At 37.4% G+C, this 14,649-nt stretch overlaps 1 protein-coding gene across 1 annotated transcript in view; it reads left to right on the top strand.

Moving 5' to 3' along the window:
* The window catches only part of LOC121441953 (tRNA-uridine aminocarboxypropyltransferase 2-like), a 45,134-nt gene that overhangs the window by 11,400 nt on the left and 19,085 nt on the right, over nt 1-14,649 (top strand). Inside the window, exons 2-4 of the mRNA XM_041643374.1 lie at nt 10,170-10,260; nt 12,944-13,038; nt 13,340-13,532. Coding sequence (XP_041499308.1) covers nt 10,170-10,260; nt 12,944-13,038; nt 13,340-13,532 — 379 coding nt within the window. The remainder of the gene's footprint in view (nt 1-10,169; nt 10,261-12,943; nt 13,039-13,339; nt 13,533-14,649) is intronic.

Here is a 14,649-nt window from a genome sequence, read left to right as displayed (position 1 = left end):
GAGATCTGTGCTTGTATTTTAGGTAAAGGCAAAGGGTTCAAACTCCTGAATTTACTGCCCAAAGGCCTGCAGCTTAATCCCCAGTCTGTTGATTTGCGTCTTTCTCTGCCACTTCGTATGTATCCATCCCCACCTTGTTATCTGGAACTGCTCCTCCTAAACAGTTATCTTTATGTTTGACTCTTTACCTTTGTTCTGCTAATTTTTTTTCCCCTTTGAGAATCTCTTGCCTTCTCCCTGCTGTATGAAATCCTCTATCTCAGGGTTGTACTTAATTGTCATGAAGGCAGTTTCTATCCTTTTTGTTTTTTCCAAATTTGAACTAACTCCCCCTTTCCTTCTCTATTCATTCTTTATTTGCATCTATGCAAATAAATGTGTGTGTGTGTGTGTGTGTGTGTGCGCATGCGCATGTGCATGTTTGAGTGTGGGTATGCATGTGCCATGGTGCATGTGTCAGAGATCAGAGGACAGCCTTGGGTGCAGGTCCTCACCTGCTGTTTTGAGACAGGCTCTCATTGTTTGGTGCTGTGTAGTCAAGGCTACCTGACCTCCCCTGTCCTCCTCCCCTCTCCCCTTAGGAGCACTGGGATTTTATAGATGTGTGGCACTGTGCCTGGCTTTATGTGGGCTCTGAGATTCTAAACTCAAGTCTTGGTTTCTGCACAGCAAGTGCTTTTATACACTGAGCTTTCTCCTCAGCCCTTGAACTATTTCCTTTCCTCCTGTTTGCTGTACTGTACTGTTTGCTTCCTCTTACCTATTCTGATAGTCAACCTCATATCCTCTGTTACTTTTAGCCATTTTATTTATGGATACTTGGGCATTGACCTTTTTCTTCTAGCTCTCTTGCAATGTCTAAGGTTTTTTTTTCCAGCTGTTTTAGTGGTATCCATGTAGAGCCTAAAACAGCTTACATAAAGCTGCACGTAAAACTTCATGAGCGTCAGGCATATGGACTCAGTGCGGTGCCCTAACTAAAGGCATCTGTTTTGAAGTGAGAGCTGTTGCGGCTCCTGCAGTGTGTTCTTGAGGACGCTATTAACTCATGTGAGCCTGCAGTTTCTCCCTGTGCACTAGTGGCGCTACTGCCTTGCACAGGAGGAATGTTCGCATCGCTCCTGTAATGTCACAAGTGTGTGGCAGATGTTACCTTCTCCCTCTGCCCCCCCTTCCCCCGCTCTTCTTTTACTTCCTACCCTTCCTTTTTCTTTAGGAAATCTCACTCTTATTATCATCTATGAATTAGTGCTTTGCTTGTTATCCAGCCTCTTTATTGTTAGGATATCCCTCCCTCCCCAAATCCAGAGGCCTTATGAATTTGTGTTACTCTGCAGATCACTGTAACTAAATTACCCCTTCTGGAGGTGTCACCCTGGAGCTCTCAGTGGGTCTTTGCTTAATATGAATGTTAAGTTGCTCAAAACTACTTAAACAAAAACACTTTTGGGTAAGATAACATCAAATCCATAGGTTATTTATAATGTTGGGTTCTCATGCAATAAATTAACAGTATACTTTTTTTTTACTTCCAAAAAAGTTCTCAATTCCATTTATATTTTTTGAGGAAATAGGCATATAAATAAAATTAGGAAAATAAAAACTCACTTTAAAATATAGAGTTTTTGAAAAGAAAAGATGAAAGAATCAGCAAATGAAAGTGTTTTCTAGTAACATGATTCTCTCACTCTATATAGGTCTTGTGAAAATAGCTTTTTACTTTTAACCTTTGACTACTTGTTGGTGGGGATGGGTGTTTCTCCCTTTAATTGGCCTGAAGGAGAGAACATGGGCTTCTGCTGTATGGTCACACAGAAGCTTGCATCCTCTCATATATGGGCTGGAGATATTACCTAGGGGCACCACTTTTAGCATGCACAGGGCCTGGGTTTGATTCTCAACACTAGAAGAAAATAAAGAACAGTCTTTTTTGGGAATGGGATGGGGAGGTGGAGGGAGCATGTAGTTTTAAATTTTTTTTTCAGTCATTAGTTATTCAGTGTCCAGTATCTGATTAATAATGAACACTTGGTGGCATATAAAGTGATTAAAATTGTTTTCTTTAGAAAATTAATATGGAGGAAAACATGTATAAGTAATATTAAAAAATATGGAAGTATAGAAGAAGCGTTTTCAGAGGAAACACTGATTAATTTACTACTAAGACAACTACTTGCCATCTTTTTTGTTTCTCCTGTCTTAGGCATCAAAACCGGGGTATTATAGATGCTTACTAGGTGAGAGCTCTCTTTTACTCACATACATCCCTCAGACTGTTTCTTCCTTTCATCCATCCATCCATCCCCCCATCTACTGTCTGTCTATCATCCATCTATCTGTTTTTCTTAAAAGAACAGAAAGTAAATCATAGTTAGCTGGATATGGATGATAAGGTTCTCAGTCCTTTTTAGTTTCTCTTTTTGTTATTTCAGTGTGGTAGGGCCTTTGTATAGTTGCTATGGTAGTTTCAATGAAAATGGCTCCCATAGGTTCATGTGTTTAAATAACTGGTCCCCAGTTGGTAGAACAGTTTGGAAGGATTGGGAGGTGTGGCCTTGTTAGAGGAGGTCATCACTGGGGGTGGACTCTACTATTCCCAATGTCTCTTCGTCTCCCTGCTTTGTTTCCACGTGTGAGCTGATATTGCAAGCATGTACACACACATGAATAAAAGTGAATACATCTTTAAAAAAAGACAGCAGAGGGCACTGTGGGATTTAGTCTTCTAAAGCCTGCTTTAAAATGAGAAAGTTGTTGCCATTTTTGTGTGTGCTGTGTTGTAGACAATTAATATGGTAAAGAGCTGTGGAGTTCCTAATTTTCTTCCACTTTTGAGAATATTAAAAAAATTGTGTTTTGGAAAATTTGATTTAAACTATTTTGGGGGGCAGGTTTACATGTGTATTTCTTTAGTTAGTGAGTAAAAATCCTTTAAAACAGTTGGTGTGGGAGGTCCTTCTGTCTGTTGCTTTTATTGGTTAATGAATAAAGAACTGCTTTGAGCCTATGACAGGGAAGAACAGAACTAGGCAGGGAAAGCTAGGCTGTATGCTAAGAGAAAGAAGGGCGGAGTCAGAGAGAAGCCATTAGCCCTGCCAGAGCTGGATGGAACTTTACCCAGTAAGTGACTCCCACGTGGTGATACACAGATTAATAGAAATGGGTTAAATTAATATGTAAGAGTGAGCCAATAAGAAGCTAGAGCTAATGGGCCAAGCAGTGATTTAATTAATACAGTTTCTGTGTGATTATTTTGGGGTTAAGCAGCCAGGAACAAACAGGCGACTTCCTTGCTACAAACAGTAATTATTCTAAATCTATTCATACATTTTTAAAGTTTACTTTTTCTCATGTGAGATTATCTTAATTAAAATCATTACTGTAATAGGAAAAAGCTTTCAGTGACTATTCTGTAAGGGACTTAATTAGGCTTTGAAAGATGTTTTTGTAGGCTCTAGCATCTCAGATCCATGCCACACGTAACTGCATTAGCCCACATGCTGTCAGAGGGCGTGTGCTCAGAGTGACAGGTTACCCTGGGCCTCACTTGCCAAGGAAGTCTGTCAGTTTGTGTCTGATAGGTGGACCACATATTTGTTCCTACATCTCTAGAGAGAAACAAAGGAAAAGCTTCTTGTACTCAGTTCCCTTAGGAAAATTCCTTGTTTCCATTCATGTTTTAAGAATATAATTAAAACTTATTGGGTTATGTAGATTTTTAAAGAAGATAAACCCCATTGAGTGGAAAAACAATAATGTATTTACAATGCATTATAAAGGTAGTGAATGGAAAAATCCAGTTCTTTGCTCATTATATTATAGTTAGATACACATCTAACATTTAATGTATACGTGTAATGTATATTAAAATAGGAATTGATCGAATTACTTAATATATGCAGCTTTGAGGTTTTGTTTAATATATTATCTATCCAAAATATAAAATAATCTTCAGGTTTAAGTTTATATATATAGCTTTTTATTCTTTCTTTTTCAAAGAGTTAAGAGTACAGACAATTACTCTGCATTTACTATTTTATTAAGAGATAGTTTAATGGCTGAACAGTTAGTCATCATTACTGCATTGCTGCAGAGAGAAAGTATTTAAGGTAACAGACTCAAATTCTCGTTGTAAAGTAACTCACTAAATATAGAGTTGGTCAATTGAAATGATAAGATGTTTTAAAGAACTGTGGTTTGGGACTGGAGAGATGACTCAGTTGTTAAAGTACTTATCATACATGCATGAGAACTTGAGTTTGATTCCTAGAGCCCCTAGTTTTCTAGGCAATATACATTGTATTAGTTGTGGGATGTTTTAATCATATGCGGGTTGCCTAGTGATAGAGTTGTCAGGGCAACTGAACTGGTTGGCTAGGAAAGGTCATATTTTCATGAAGAGAAAATGGTTTAACTGACTTGTTCCTTCACTGTTTTGTTGTTCTTTGGTAACTGTTCCTTTAAAAATTCAAAAGGCTTTGACAGTCTTCAGATGCAGGAATGAATAAGTAGGCAGCATTTAGATAGGAGTGAATTCAAGTCATTCAGTGGGAAAGAAAATTCTACAGGGTGGATGCTTATAGGGAAGTGCATCTGAGACCACCCTCTGTTCTCCATGCCCACCTGCAGCACCAGTGTCCCCCACAAACTTGTCAGAAGTACAGATTCCCAGCGTTTTCCTGTCAGAAACTCAGTGAGGTGATGGGCAGGCTCAGCCATCTAGTTTAATGTGCCTCCTAGGTGATGATGATGCAAACACCTAACAGGAAGTAGAAAGCATACTCAAACTCTGTCCCCAATGACATACTTCCTCCAGCAAGACCATACCTCCTAATCCTCTGAAAAGCTATAAACTGGGGGCCAGGTACTCAAATGTCCAGGGCTTACTCAGAGTATCTCATTCAAACCCCACATTCCTGGCCCCCAGGTCTTGTAGCCAGATCACAGTCTCAATTATCTAAAAGCTCAGAAATGCAAGTAAGACTTTAAAGAAATGTAAAAGACTATAATTAATGCATGAGTTCAGCCCTGTGAGGAAGAAATAGTTGCAAATAGGGAGCGTTTTAGAGCATAAACATTTCTCTGGTTAGACCCACCCTTAAAACAACATACTGAGTGGTATGCAGATTGATGACTTAAAGTGACCAGGAACCTAACCAGTTCCTGAGAACCAATTTTATTAATAGACTTTTAGAGTGTACTTGGTAAATGTTCTTAATGGTTCCTCCATAGGAAGGAAACTTAATTTTTTGTACGTAGCTGTATTTAATATTCAAATTTTCAAAGATAAAATTTAAAAAAGCTACAATATTTTGCTTCGGTTTATTTTTTTATAAAATTAATCTCATGTAACATTTTCACTGAGTTCTTTGAGGGAGTGTTTATAAAAGGTAGCTTGAGTAAGTTGATCTCATAATGCCAGTAAGGAATTTTAGTGATGCCAAGGTTTGTAAAAATGCCCATAAGAATTGAAATCAAACCTAATAATAAATGCTGCACAACACAGCTGATAAATAATAATTATAAAAATGTAGTGTAATTGGTGATTTATCTACTAAAGGTTTGAAATGAATGTTCACCCTGTGATAGCACAGGGTGCTATAATATCAGGACTTTTATCTACAAAATATTAAAGCTAATGTTTGTAGAACCATAGCTGTTCTTTGGCTAAAATTTGTCTATGTTTATTAAAGATTTCCAAAATGAATTCTGCCTTACTTATTAGAATATGATTAAATTGTCTGATGTTATGCTAGAGAAACAAATTTTTATTTGATTTTTTTCTTTGATCATCTTAGTTTATATTTTTGATAAATTTCATGTGAAAAATTATAATCTTCTTTAGAATTTGAATGTTGCCCTAGTTCTTCTTTTACAAAAAGTTCTTTATTATAGCAGTCGTTGACCTATATTTGCTGGTGTACTCAGGTTCATTGATGTCTCTGCTTTTTTCTGTGCTTTATACTAGTGAGCATGAAAGTACTTGTCACCCTGTAAATCTGTTTCTGTCCATGACAGGACTTTCCTCCTTGGACAAGACAGTCATATCAGATCATCTCAAAGGAAAATGGGTGCATTGGTTTTTCTTGGATTGTTAATCTACTTAAGATTCATTGAAGGAAAGAGACTGGGATCGTGTATGTGTATGTTCTAAGATTTATGCATTTTGGGCTCAGCAATTAAGAACTGCTCTTCCAGAAAACCCGGGTTCAATTCCCAATACCCACATGGCAGATAATTCCAAGATCTGATACCCTCACATAGACATATTATATACAGGCAAAACACCAAATAAGATAAACAGAAATAATTAAAAAAGATTTATGTATTTTGCTGGGCAGTGGTGGTGTATACCTTTAATCCCAGCAGTTGGAAGACAGAGAGGGCAGATGGATCTCTGTGAGTTCTAGTTCAGCCTGGTGTACAAAGTGAGTTCCAGGACAGCCAAAACCATTACAGAGAAACCCTGTCTAAAAAAACCAAAAAATCCAAAATATCAACAACGAAAACCAAAACCAAAACAAAAAGTTTTATGTATTTTATTATTTTATATATTTGACTGTTTAACCTCCATGTATATCTGTGTACCACTTGCATGCCTGGAAGAGGGCATCAGATCCCCTAGTACTGTAGTTATGGATGGTTGTGAGTTACCATGTGGGTACTAGGAATTGAACTTGGGTCCTCTGCAAGAGTAAAAAGTGCTCTTAACCACTGAGTCCATTCTCCAGTCCAGGATCATGTGTTTTAATCCATGAGCAAGGTACCATCTAGACCAGAGCTCGCTCGCTCGCTCGCTCTCCCTTCTTCCTTTCTTCCCTCCTTCCTTGTCTTGATTTCTCCCTCCTTCCTTCCCTCTCTCTCTCCCTCCCTTCTCTCTTTCTCTCTTTCTCCCTCTCCTTTCCCTTCCCTTCCCTCCCTTTCTTTCATTTTATTTTAATTAAATAACATTTTTCATTTATTGTACATACCAACCACAATTTCCCCTCCATCCTCGTCTCCTAACACCCCTACCCACTTTCCATCTACTCCCCCTCCTCTTCCACCCTCACTCCTCACTCCTCACTCCTCCATCTCCATTCAGAAAGGGGCAGGCCTCCCATGGGCCTGAACAAAGAATAGCACATGAAGTTGAGGCAGGACCAAGTTCTTCCCCTTGCATCAAGGCTGGGCAAGGTAATCCAGCATGGGGAGCAGGTTCCCAAAAGCCAGCTAAGCGCCAGGGTCAGGTCTTGACCTCACTGCAAGGAGTCTTACAAAGAGTCCAAGCTACACTGCTGTCAAACACATGCAGAGGGCCTAGTAGACCAAAGCTTCTTTAAGCCCTTTCCCATTGTTGGGGTTGAGGAGATAGCTTGGGTGGTTAAGAATACCTGCTACTCTTGCTAGGGACCCAAGAACCCACATGATAGATAGTAACCTTTGTAATTCAAGCTCCAGGGAATCCAATGGCCTCTTCTGGTTTCTTACACACATGATATATATACATACATATAGTCAAAAGCACATAAAATAAAAATAAATTTTTAAAAACCCTCCTGTTACTTATCTTTTTTACTTTTTTAAAAACCCTCCTGTTACTTATCTTTTTTACTTAATAAAATTTTATGTACTTTGTGCATATAACTATACAAATCAAATATTTACTGATAGCAAATCATCAAGAACTTTATTTTAAAACAATTCTTTGGAATAAATACAAATTTATCATTTCTTAAAATTGAAAGAAAATTTATATACTAATGAGATATAAATGTTTGTTTTTGCATACAGAATTAATCTTAGCAGAATATTTGATCCTGAAGAATATGCAACATCTTCAGCAATTTTCAGAGTGGATAGATACTTTTAATTTTTGTAAATATCGGTGTGAAATATGCATGACTATATAGTACAAAACAGCAAAAGTATGTTTGGGGCTATTTCAGAAATAGTTGGAAATTCTGTCCTAATCTCCAGAAAAGAATTTTTTTTTTAAAAAAAAAAAATTGAGACATGGTCTCTTGTGCCCCAGGCTAGTCTCAGACTTTAACTTTCTATATAGCTGAGGTTGACCTTGAACTCCTGATTTTCCTGCTTTCATTTCCCAGTGTTAGAATTAAAGGCATGTGACACCATATTGTATGCTGAAATTTATTTAGTTATCTTATATGAGACAAACAGCAATTTGGACACCACTTTTTACAAAAATCAAACCTTATAATACAGTATTAATTTAGTACTCTCAGTGCTGAGGATGATGATAAAGTATTTTTGTTTTCAGTAATTAAATCATTAAGTTTCTATAAGAACAAGAAACATCACATGTGCAGTAAAAGCACTGCATTTCCTAACATAGTAGTCTGAGATTGAGCTAGTGTGTATTAAGAAGCAAAGGTTTGATGGTGCTGCATGGTGTAATAGCGTGTGCATGCAAAGTATGCATATTATGTGTTAGAATCAAGGCTGCAGGGGAAACATGTACAATGCTATATGGTAGGTGCTACCAGACACACCTCAGACCTGTTACATGTTTGATTTTGTTGCTTTTTGGTCATTGTACCATCAGGAACCCTTGCCGCTGTCAGATCTTTTGTGACTCACTTGTTGAGATATTTGACCTCATATTGGTTTGTGAACTGTAGTTTGAGAAGCTGGGATTTAGATATGTCTTTAGTATTTGTAGAAAGAGTTTGTTTCTGTAATAACTATTTCAGCCAATTTACCCACACTCTGTAGTTTAGCATACGTGTTTCTTACCCTGTGCTCCATCACACTTAAATAGAGGAAGGATCGCCAGTGATCAGTCCTGTAAGTATACTGATGGGTTTTCACTTGTTACTGCTGGAACATGGCAGGTGTCACATGTCAGTATAGCCACAAACACACTTCAAGTGTTTATTGATCTTTTGTATTTCTTCTTTGAAAATTATTTATTCACCTCATTTTGATCTTTTGCTTATTGGATGATTTGGTTTTTTATTTTTTATGGATTGTAAATAATAATTCCCAGAGACATATTTAGTTCTCAAAAATTCATTCTGTAGTCTCAATCTTCACTCTGCTCATCATTTCCTTTGCTGTTGAGAAGCTTTTTAATTTCGTGCAATCCCAGTGGTCACCTGTCAGTTCTTGGGTCATTTCCTGTTCTATTTGAGTCCTTTACAGAGGGCCCTTCTTCTGCTTATATTTTGACCTAGTACTTTCATTCTCAGATTTAGTGAGGGTCTTTGATGTATTCTGAATTGTTTTGTATGGGGACAGAGAAACAAATTTGCTTCCATTCTTTAAAATGTCAGTGTTCTGCTTTAATAGCACAAGTGCTGCCTTTTTCCCCGGTGTATATTTCTGACTCCTTTGTCAAAGACTGGGTATCTAGTGACATGTGGATTTATTTATGGGTTCTATATTCTGTTCTTTTGGTCAGTGTGTTTTTTTTTCTGCCACTACAGTGTTGATCATGTTACTGTGGCTTTGTAATATAGTTTGAGGTCTGGAATTGAGATACCTTTGATAGTGCCTTTTCTGTTTTGGTTGCTGTGGTTGGGACTGGAGAGATAGTTCAGCAGTTAATAGCACTTGTTCTTTTTTGTTTTTTGTTTTTTTCCCTTCCTTCTCTTTTTAGGTGGTTTCTAGATAGGGTTTTTCTGTAACAGCCCTAGCTGTCCTGGAACTAGCTTTTGTAGACCAGGCTGGCCTCGAACTCACAGAGATCCTCTTGCCTCTGACTCCCAAGTGCTGGGATTAAAGGCGTGTGCCATCACTGCCTGGCTAGACTTCTGGTTTTTATGGTAAATGAAAGTATTGCTCCATGAATGAAAATGTCCTGGTGACCTAGAGACTATTTTTCCACTAGAGACAACTAATATTTATTAAAGTTCTTTAATATTTACCTATTTGTCTTGAGGTGAACCAAACTCATGCCTTGTAAGCACTAAACAGGTGCTACAACACTGAACTTTAGTGCACTGCAAAGTCCAGAGTTTCTATGGTTGGGGAAAATTTACTTAAATCTCGTTCATAGTTTTCATGTCTAAAACGTCTCATTAAATGAATTAATAGTGTTTCATTTTGAAAGTACGTAGCTTAGCTTCCAGACCTCTTTAGATATAAACATGGTATGATGTTGGTGTATTTGGATGATGTTATATCACATTTTAAAGCTTCTCTTTGCTTTTTTTGCTCTTTAGCCGGCCCCAGAAAGTATGCTTGTGTCCATATCTACCAGTGTACCCACTCCAGATCTCCACCCATCTGTACATAATTCAGCATCCAGCAGAGGTGAGTTAAAGTTCGTAAGTGGTTTGTCTTCAGGTGGAGTCTGAGTGCAGCAGAGAGCACACGCATGTAAACATGCTCATTCCTCATGGTTGTGAGTGTCTCAGAAACACCACTATTGCTGATAAGTATTTGCTTTACCTATTAGATGATAGTAGAGAGTCAATGCTTGAGACAGTGTTTCACAATCCTGCTGCTGTGAGGTAGAGATTTAGAACTCTAGCAGATTTGTAAGATGAAAAGATGCAATTTTGTGAATAAAGAGCTGAGAAAAATGACTGCTTTTGAAACTCTCCTCAGCATCTTGGCTCCCTGATGGCTTTTCTTGCTAGAGTAAATACTTATTTTGGCATTTTACTCTTAGAAGATGGATATGCAAGTAAAATTTTCTTTCTTTTAGGTGGCTAGCACAAACGCTTTTAGTTTGTACTGTACCATCTGTAAGGCTTTTTAGCTAACATTGTTCTACTCTGTTTAGGATTAGATATGTGCCAGTGTGTATGTATGTTTGTTAGTTTTGATTTGTGACGAGGAGATGTAAGGAAACTACAGGCAATTATAAATTAGTTAATACAAAACTACTCAGTGCATGATGTAAACAGATTTAGTGGTAACCCAAGTGAGAACTCTTTTACCTCTTTAAAAGAAAATCTTGTATAGCTTATGCAAAGACACAAGGGAGATGTAAAATAAATTAGCCTTTTCTGTTTTGTGAATGATGAATACTGTTTCTTTGTTGCAAATTATTTGTTGACAGCTCCTCTCCCAGACTTGACAGCAGGCTCTTAGGATTCTGGCAACTATGTCACTGAATTACTACAGCAGTTAAAATTATAAGACTGTACAACTTACATTTATAGAAAACAAATTGTTATGGTCATACAGGATTAAAACCTGAATTTTGGTTATTATTGTTTCCACATTATGATGCAGATATGGTACTTTTCCATTATTATGTTGTCCGATGGTATGAGATGTCCTTCAAAATACAGCTTTAAAAAATTGATTCGTGCTAATTTTTGTATTTTGAAATCTCTTGCAGTTTTTTCAAAACGACAGTCCCCACTTTAGATGACCAGTTTAAGACTGTGCCCACTATGGATGTGTTTTATGACTAGACAGGTACATCCAGATTGATCTTCCCTATCAGCAAAGGGACTTTCTGGCCTTTCTCTTGTTCACCAGGCTGCTTGTGTGTAACTTTAGCACACTACTTTGTATAAACAGATTTGACAGTTTCATGGTTCTCCCATAAAAATGAGACTGAAAAGCATTTGGATGGGTTCCAGGAGAGAGATGTGGTGGAGAGGATTATGTGACCTAAGGCACAGTGGCTCTCTGGTTGCCTCCACAGGACTAGCAATAGAGTTGTGGTAACAAGAAAGCTTGTTCTTAGCAGTGGAAGCTAGGATACTGAAGACAACCACTGATTGTTGTAGTGCGATTTCTACTTGGTCTTAATAATAACAACCTGGAGTCAGTATGGGGTGGAAAGCTGCAATATCAGAGAAGCAGAGCAGCCAGCCACTAGTTCTTACCTCTACGAAATCCTCAGACCGAACGGGGTATCCTGTCTCTACAAGTCCTCCTGTCCCTTCCTGACTTATATTCCTCTCTCCACCCAGCCATATCACTCCTGTCTCCACCTCCCAAGTGCTGGGATCAAAGGTGTGAGCTCTATTTCTCTTTTAGACGGATTCAGTCTTGAGTAGTCCAGGGTGGCCTTGAACTCATGGAGATTCACCTGCCTAGTCTCCCAAGTGCTAGGATTAAAGGTGTATGCCACCACTGCCTGGCCTCTGACTTCCCACTGTCATCTTCAGGCAAGCTTTATTTGTTATAGCACAAACAAACTATCAACTACAGAAGGTGGTCAGCTTTGTGCTTGGGTCTGAATCCTGAAAGTGCAGCTCACTTCCATTGGAGGAGGAAGGAAGCTTTCTGGAGTGGGCAGTGTTTTCCCTGGGGACTTAGAGTTGTGTAAGAAAGCTACTTCCCTTTCTCTCATTAGTTAGTTTTCAGGTAACAGTGTGGAGACTTTTGTATTTTGTATTAGAGTCTAATATTTGTTGCTTAAACTGTCCCATTTGGCCATTAGTAAGTCTCTAAATTTGACATGTCCTTTGTTTTATATTTTGCATATGTTGCTACTTTTTTGGTATAGAGATACAGGCTATCATCTGCAAGCTGATATGTTCAAAATGTAATTACTGTTGAAATAAAAAGCTTATCAGAATAAATTATTCAGTTTAACACAAATTTATGTGCATTTATAATTTATTTAGTTTATTGCTAATATGTATTAATTATACATAACAGTGGATTTTATTATGGCATTTGCATACATATCTATAAAGTATTTTCCCCCTATAATTTGAAATTCTAACCATTAGCCTATAAATATATCTAAGTAAGTTTTAAAAGTGTGCTTATGTTATGCCTAATACTGGTAAATTAGAGAAATGTTATTGCTTCTTAAAGTCTGGTCTTAGGTAAAAGATTTGTAAAAATGTATAAAGTTAGAAATCAAATGTTTCTCAGAAAAGTTTTTTTTTTTTTTTCTGCAACACTGCTGCTGTCACTGAGTTCCCTGTACCTGTGTGCAAGCACTTGATCACTCAGTTCCAGGAAAGTTTTAAAAGTGTTTACCTGAGTAATGACTCCATCTTTTAATTTTTCTTTAAAGGAAAGCAAAGTGTTGCGCACGGTCCCTCTGCTAGCAGCATGCCTGCCCCCTGACAAGTGCACAGTAAAGATTGGCCGCCGCTTCAGTGAAGAGCGGTAAGTGAGCAGACTGGCGGGCAGTTGGAAGCGGGTCTTTCCCACATAGACGTTTCTTTGGGAGGGTTAAAAACGATGTCACTGGTCATTGGCTAGGAAAGACTTGGCAGGAAGAACTGTGGCTGAGGAGACAGCATGCCAGGCACCAGATTCAGAGGCTTTTGGGTAACCTTTGAACTGGCACTCCTGTTTGACTGGACAGATTCCTTGAGAGGGCAGCTTTGCTTAGGCAATCACTAAGTGTATTAAATTTTTGTTTTCCCTGTACCTAATAAAGATATCTTAAAAATTATTGTTTTAGAGATATTGAACTTTCAACTGTTTGCCGGGACTCTGGTACATTAATATTATATCCAGGGGCTGAAGCTACTAATTTGGAAGAATTTATATTAGATTCTCCTGTTTATCCTTCCACAATCATCATCATTGATGGTACATGGAGCCAGGCTAAAGACATTTTCTATAAGAATTCCTTGTTCCGACTTCCCAAACAGGTAAACTAATACTTTAACAAAGAATAAGTACAATTGTACAATTACATGCTCTTTAGGCTTTTGGTAAATATATACATATATTTACATATACAAACTTATATATGTATTTATATTTGCCATATTCTCTAATAATATACTTTAAGTTGATTTATGTTTATGAATGTATGCACATATAAATCTCTGTTGTAAGTAAGTATGTATACTTACATAAGTGAGTACATATATTGTATATAGAGAAAATTTCAAATGTGTCATCTCTATATGTGTATAAATGATTTTGTTAGGAAATGTTATTTAAATACATAGTTACTTATAAGTAATGATTAAACTTTTGCAAGGTACTTTTGGGGTAGATATTATTATCATCATATGGTTCGTCCTTCATTTTTCATGTTAAAAGCTTTTTTTTTAACATTGTGTGTGTGTGTGTGTGTGTGTGTGTGTGTGTGTATACACAGAAGTTTGTGGGTCCTGGGAATCTAACTCAGGTTGTCAGGCTTGGTGGGAAGTGCCCTTTCCTTCTGAGCCATCTCTCCAGTCCTGTTTGATATAATTTGTTGTAATCATAGGGTTTGAAATATTCAACTGTGTTTGTGTTTTGGGAGTGAACTTTCCTGACTGTTAACATTTTGTATTCAGCTGGAGCTTGGATTTTGTGTAATGTATTAAACTGTCATGCACATGGTTTTCATATTTTTCCCTGGCAAGTTTGAGTTTTAAGGTTTTCCAGCTTCACAGGATAAAATGAATAAATATTTCTCTGTAGCCTAGACTAGTTACCTATAGAATTAGATCCTCCATAGAAATAAGATAGAATGCTTTGGTAAAGCTGTCTGCTCTGGGTACTTTTAAATCCCTTCAGATTCTCCTGCGGAGACTTCAAGCTTTCTATTTACATTTGCCTTTTTTACTTCAGTAATTTTTTCTTGATCAATTTTTCAGTTGTATTTTAATTGACATAATACTTGCACATGGAATACCTATGGTTCTCTGGGGTGTTATACATTGCTTAATGATCAAATTAGTGTGTTGGGTCCCATTACTTAAGTATTATTTCTCTGTATTAAGAACCTTTCCTTAAGCAGCAGCTGTTTCTTTGTGGTGAGAACATTCAGAT

Source organism: Microtus oregoni, unplaced genomic scaffold (genome assembly GCF_018167655.1).
Source record: "Microtus oregoni isolate MIOR12 unplaced genomic scaffold, Mior012 000085F_ref0000168, whole genome shotgun sequence".
In the NCBI taxonomy this organism is placed as follows: domain Eukaryota; kingdom Metazoa; phylum Chordata; class Mammalia; order Rodentia; family Cricetidae; genus Microtus; species Microtus oregoni.
Note: the sequence above shows the minus strand (reverse complement) of the source record. Positions and strands in the feature narration are given on the sequence as shown.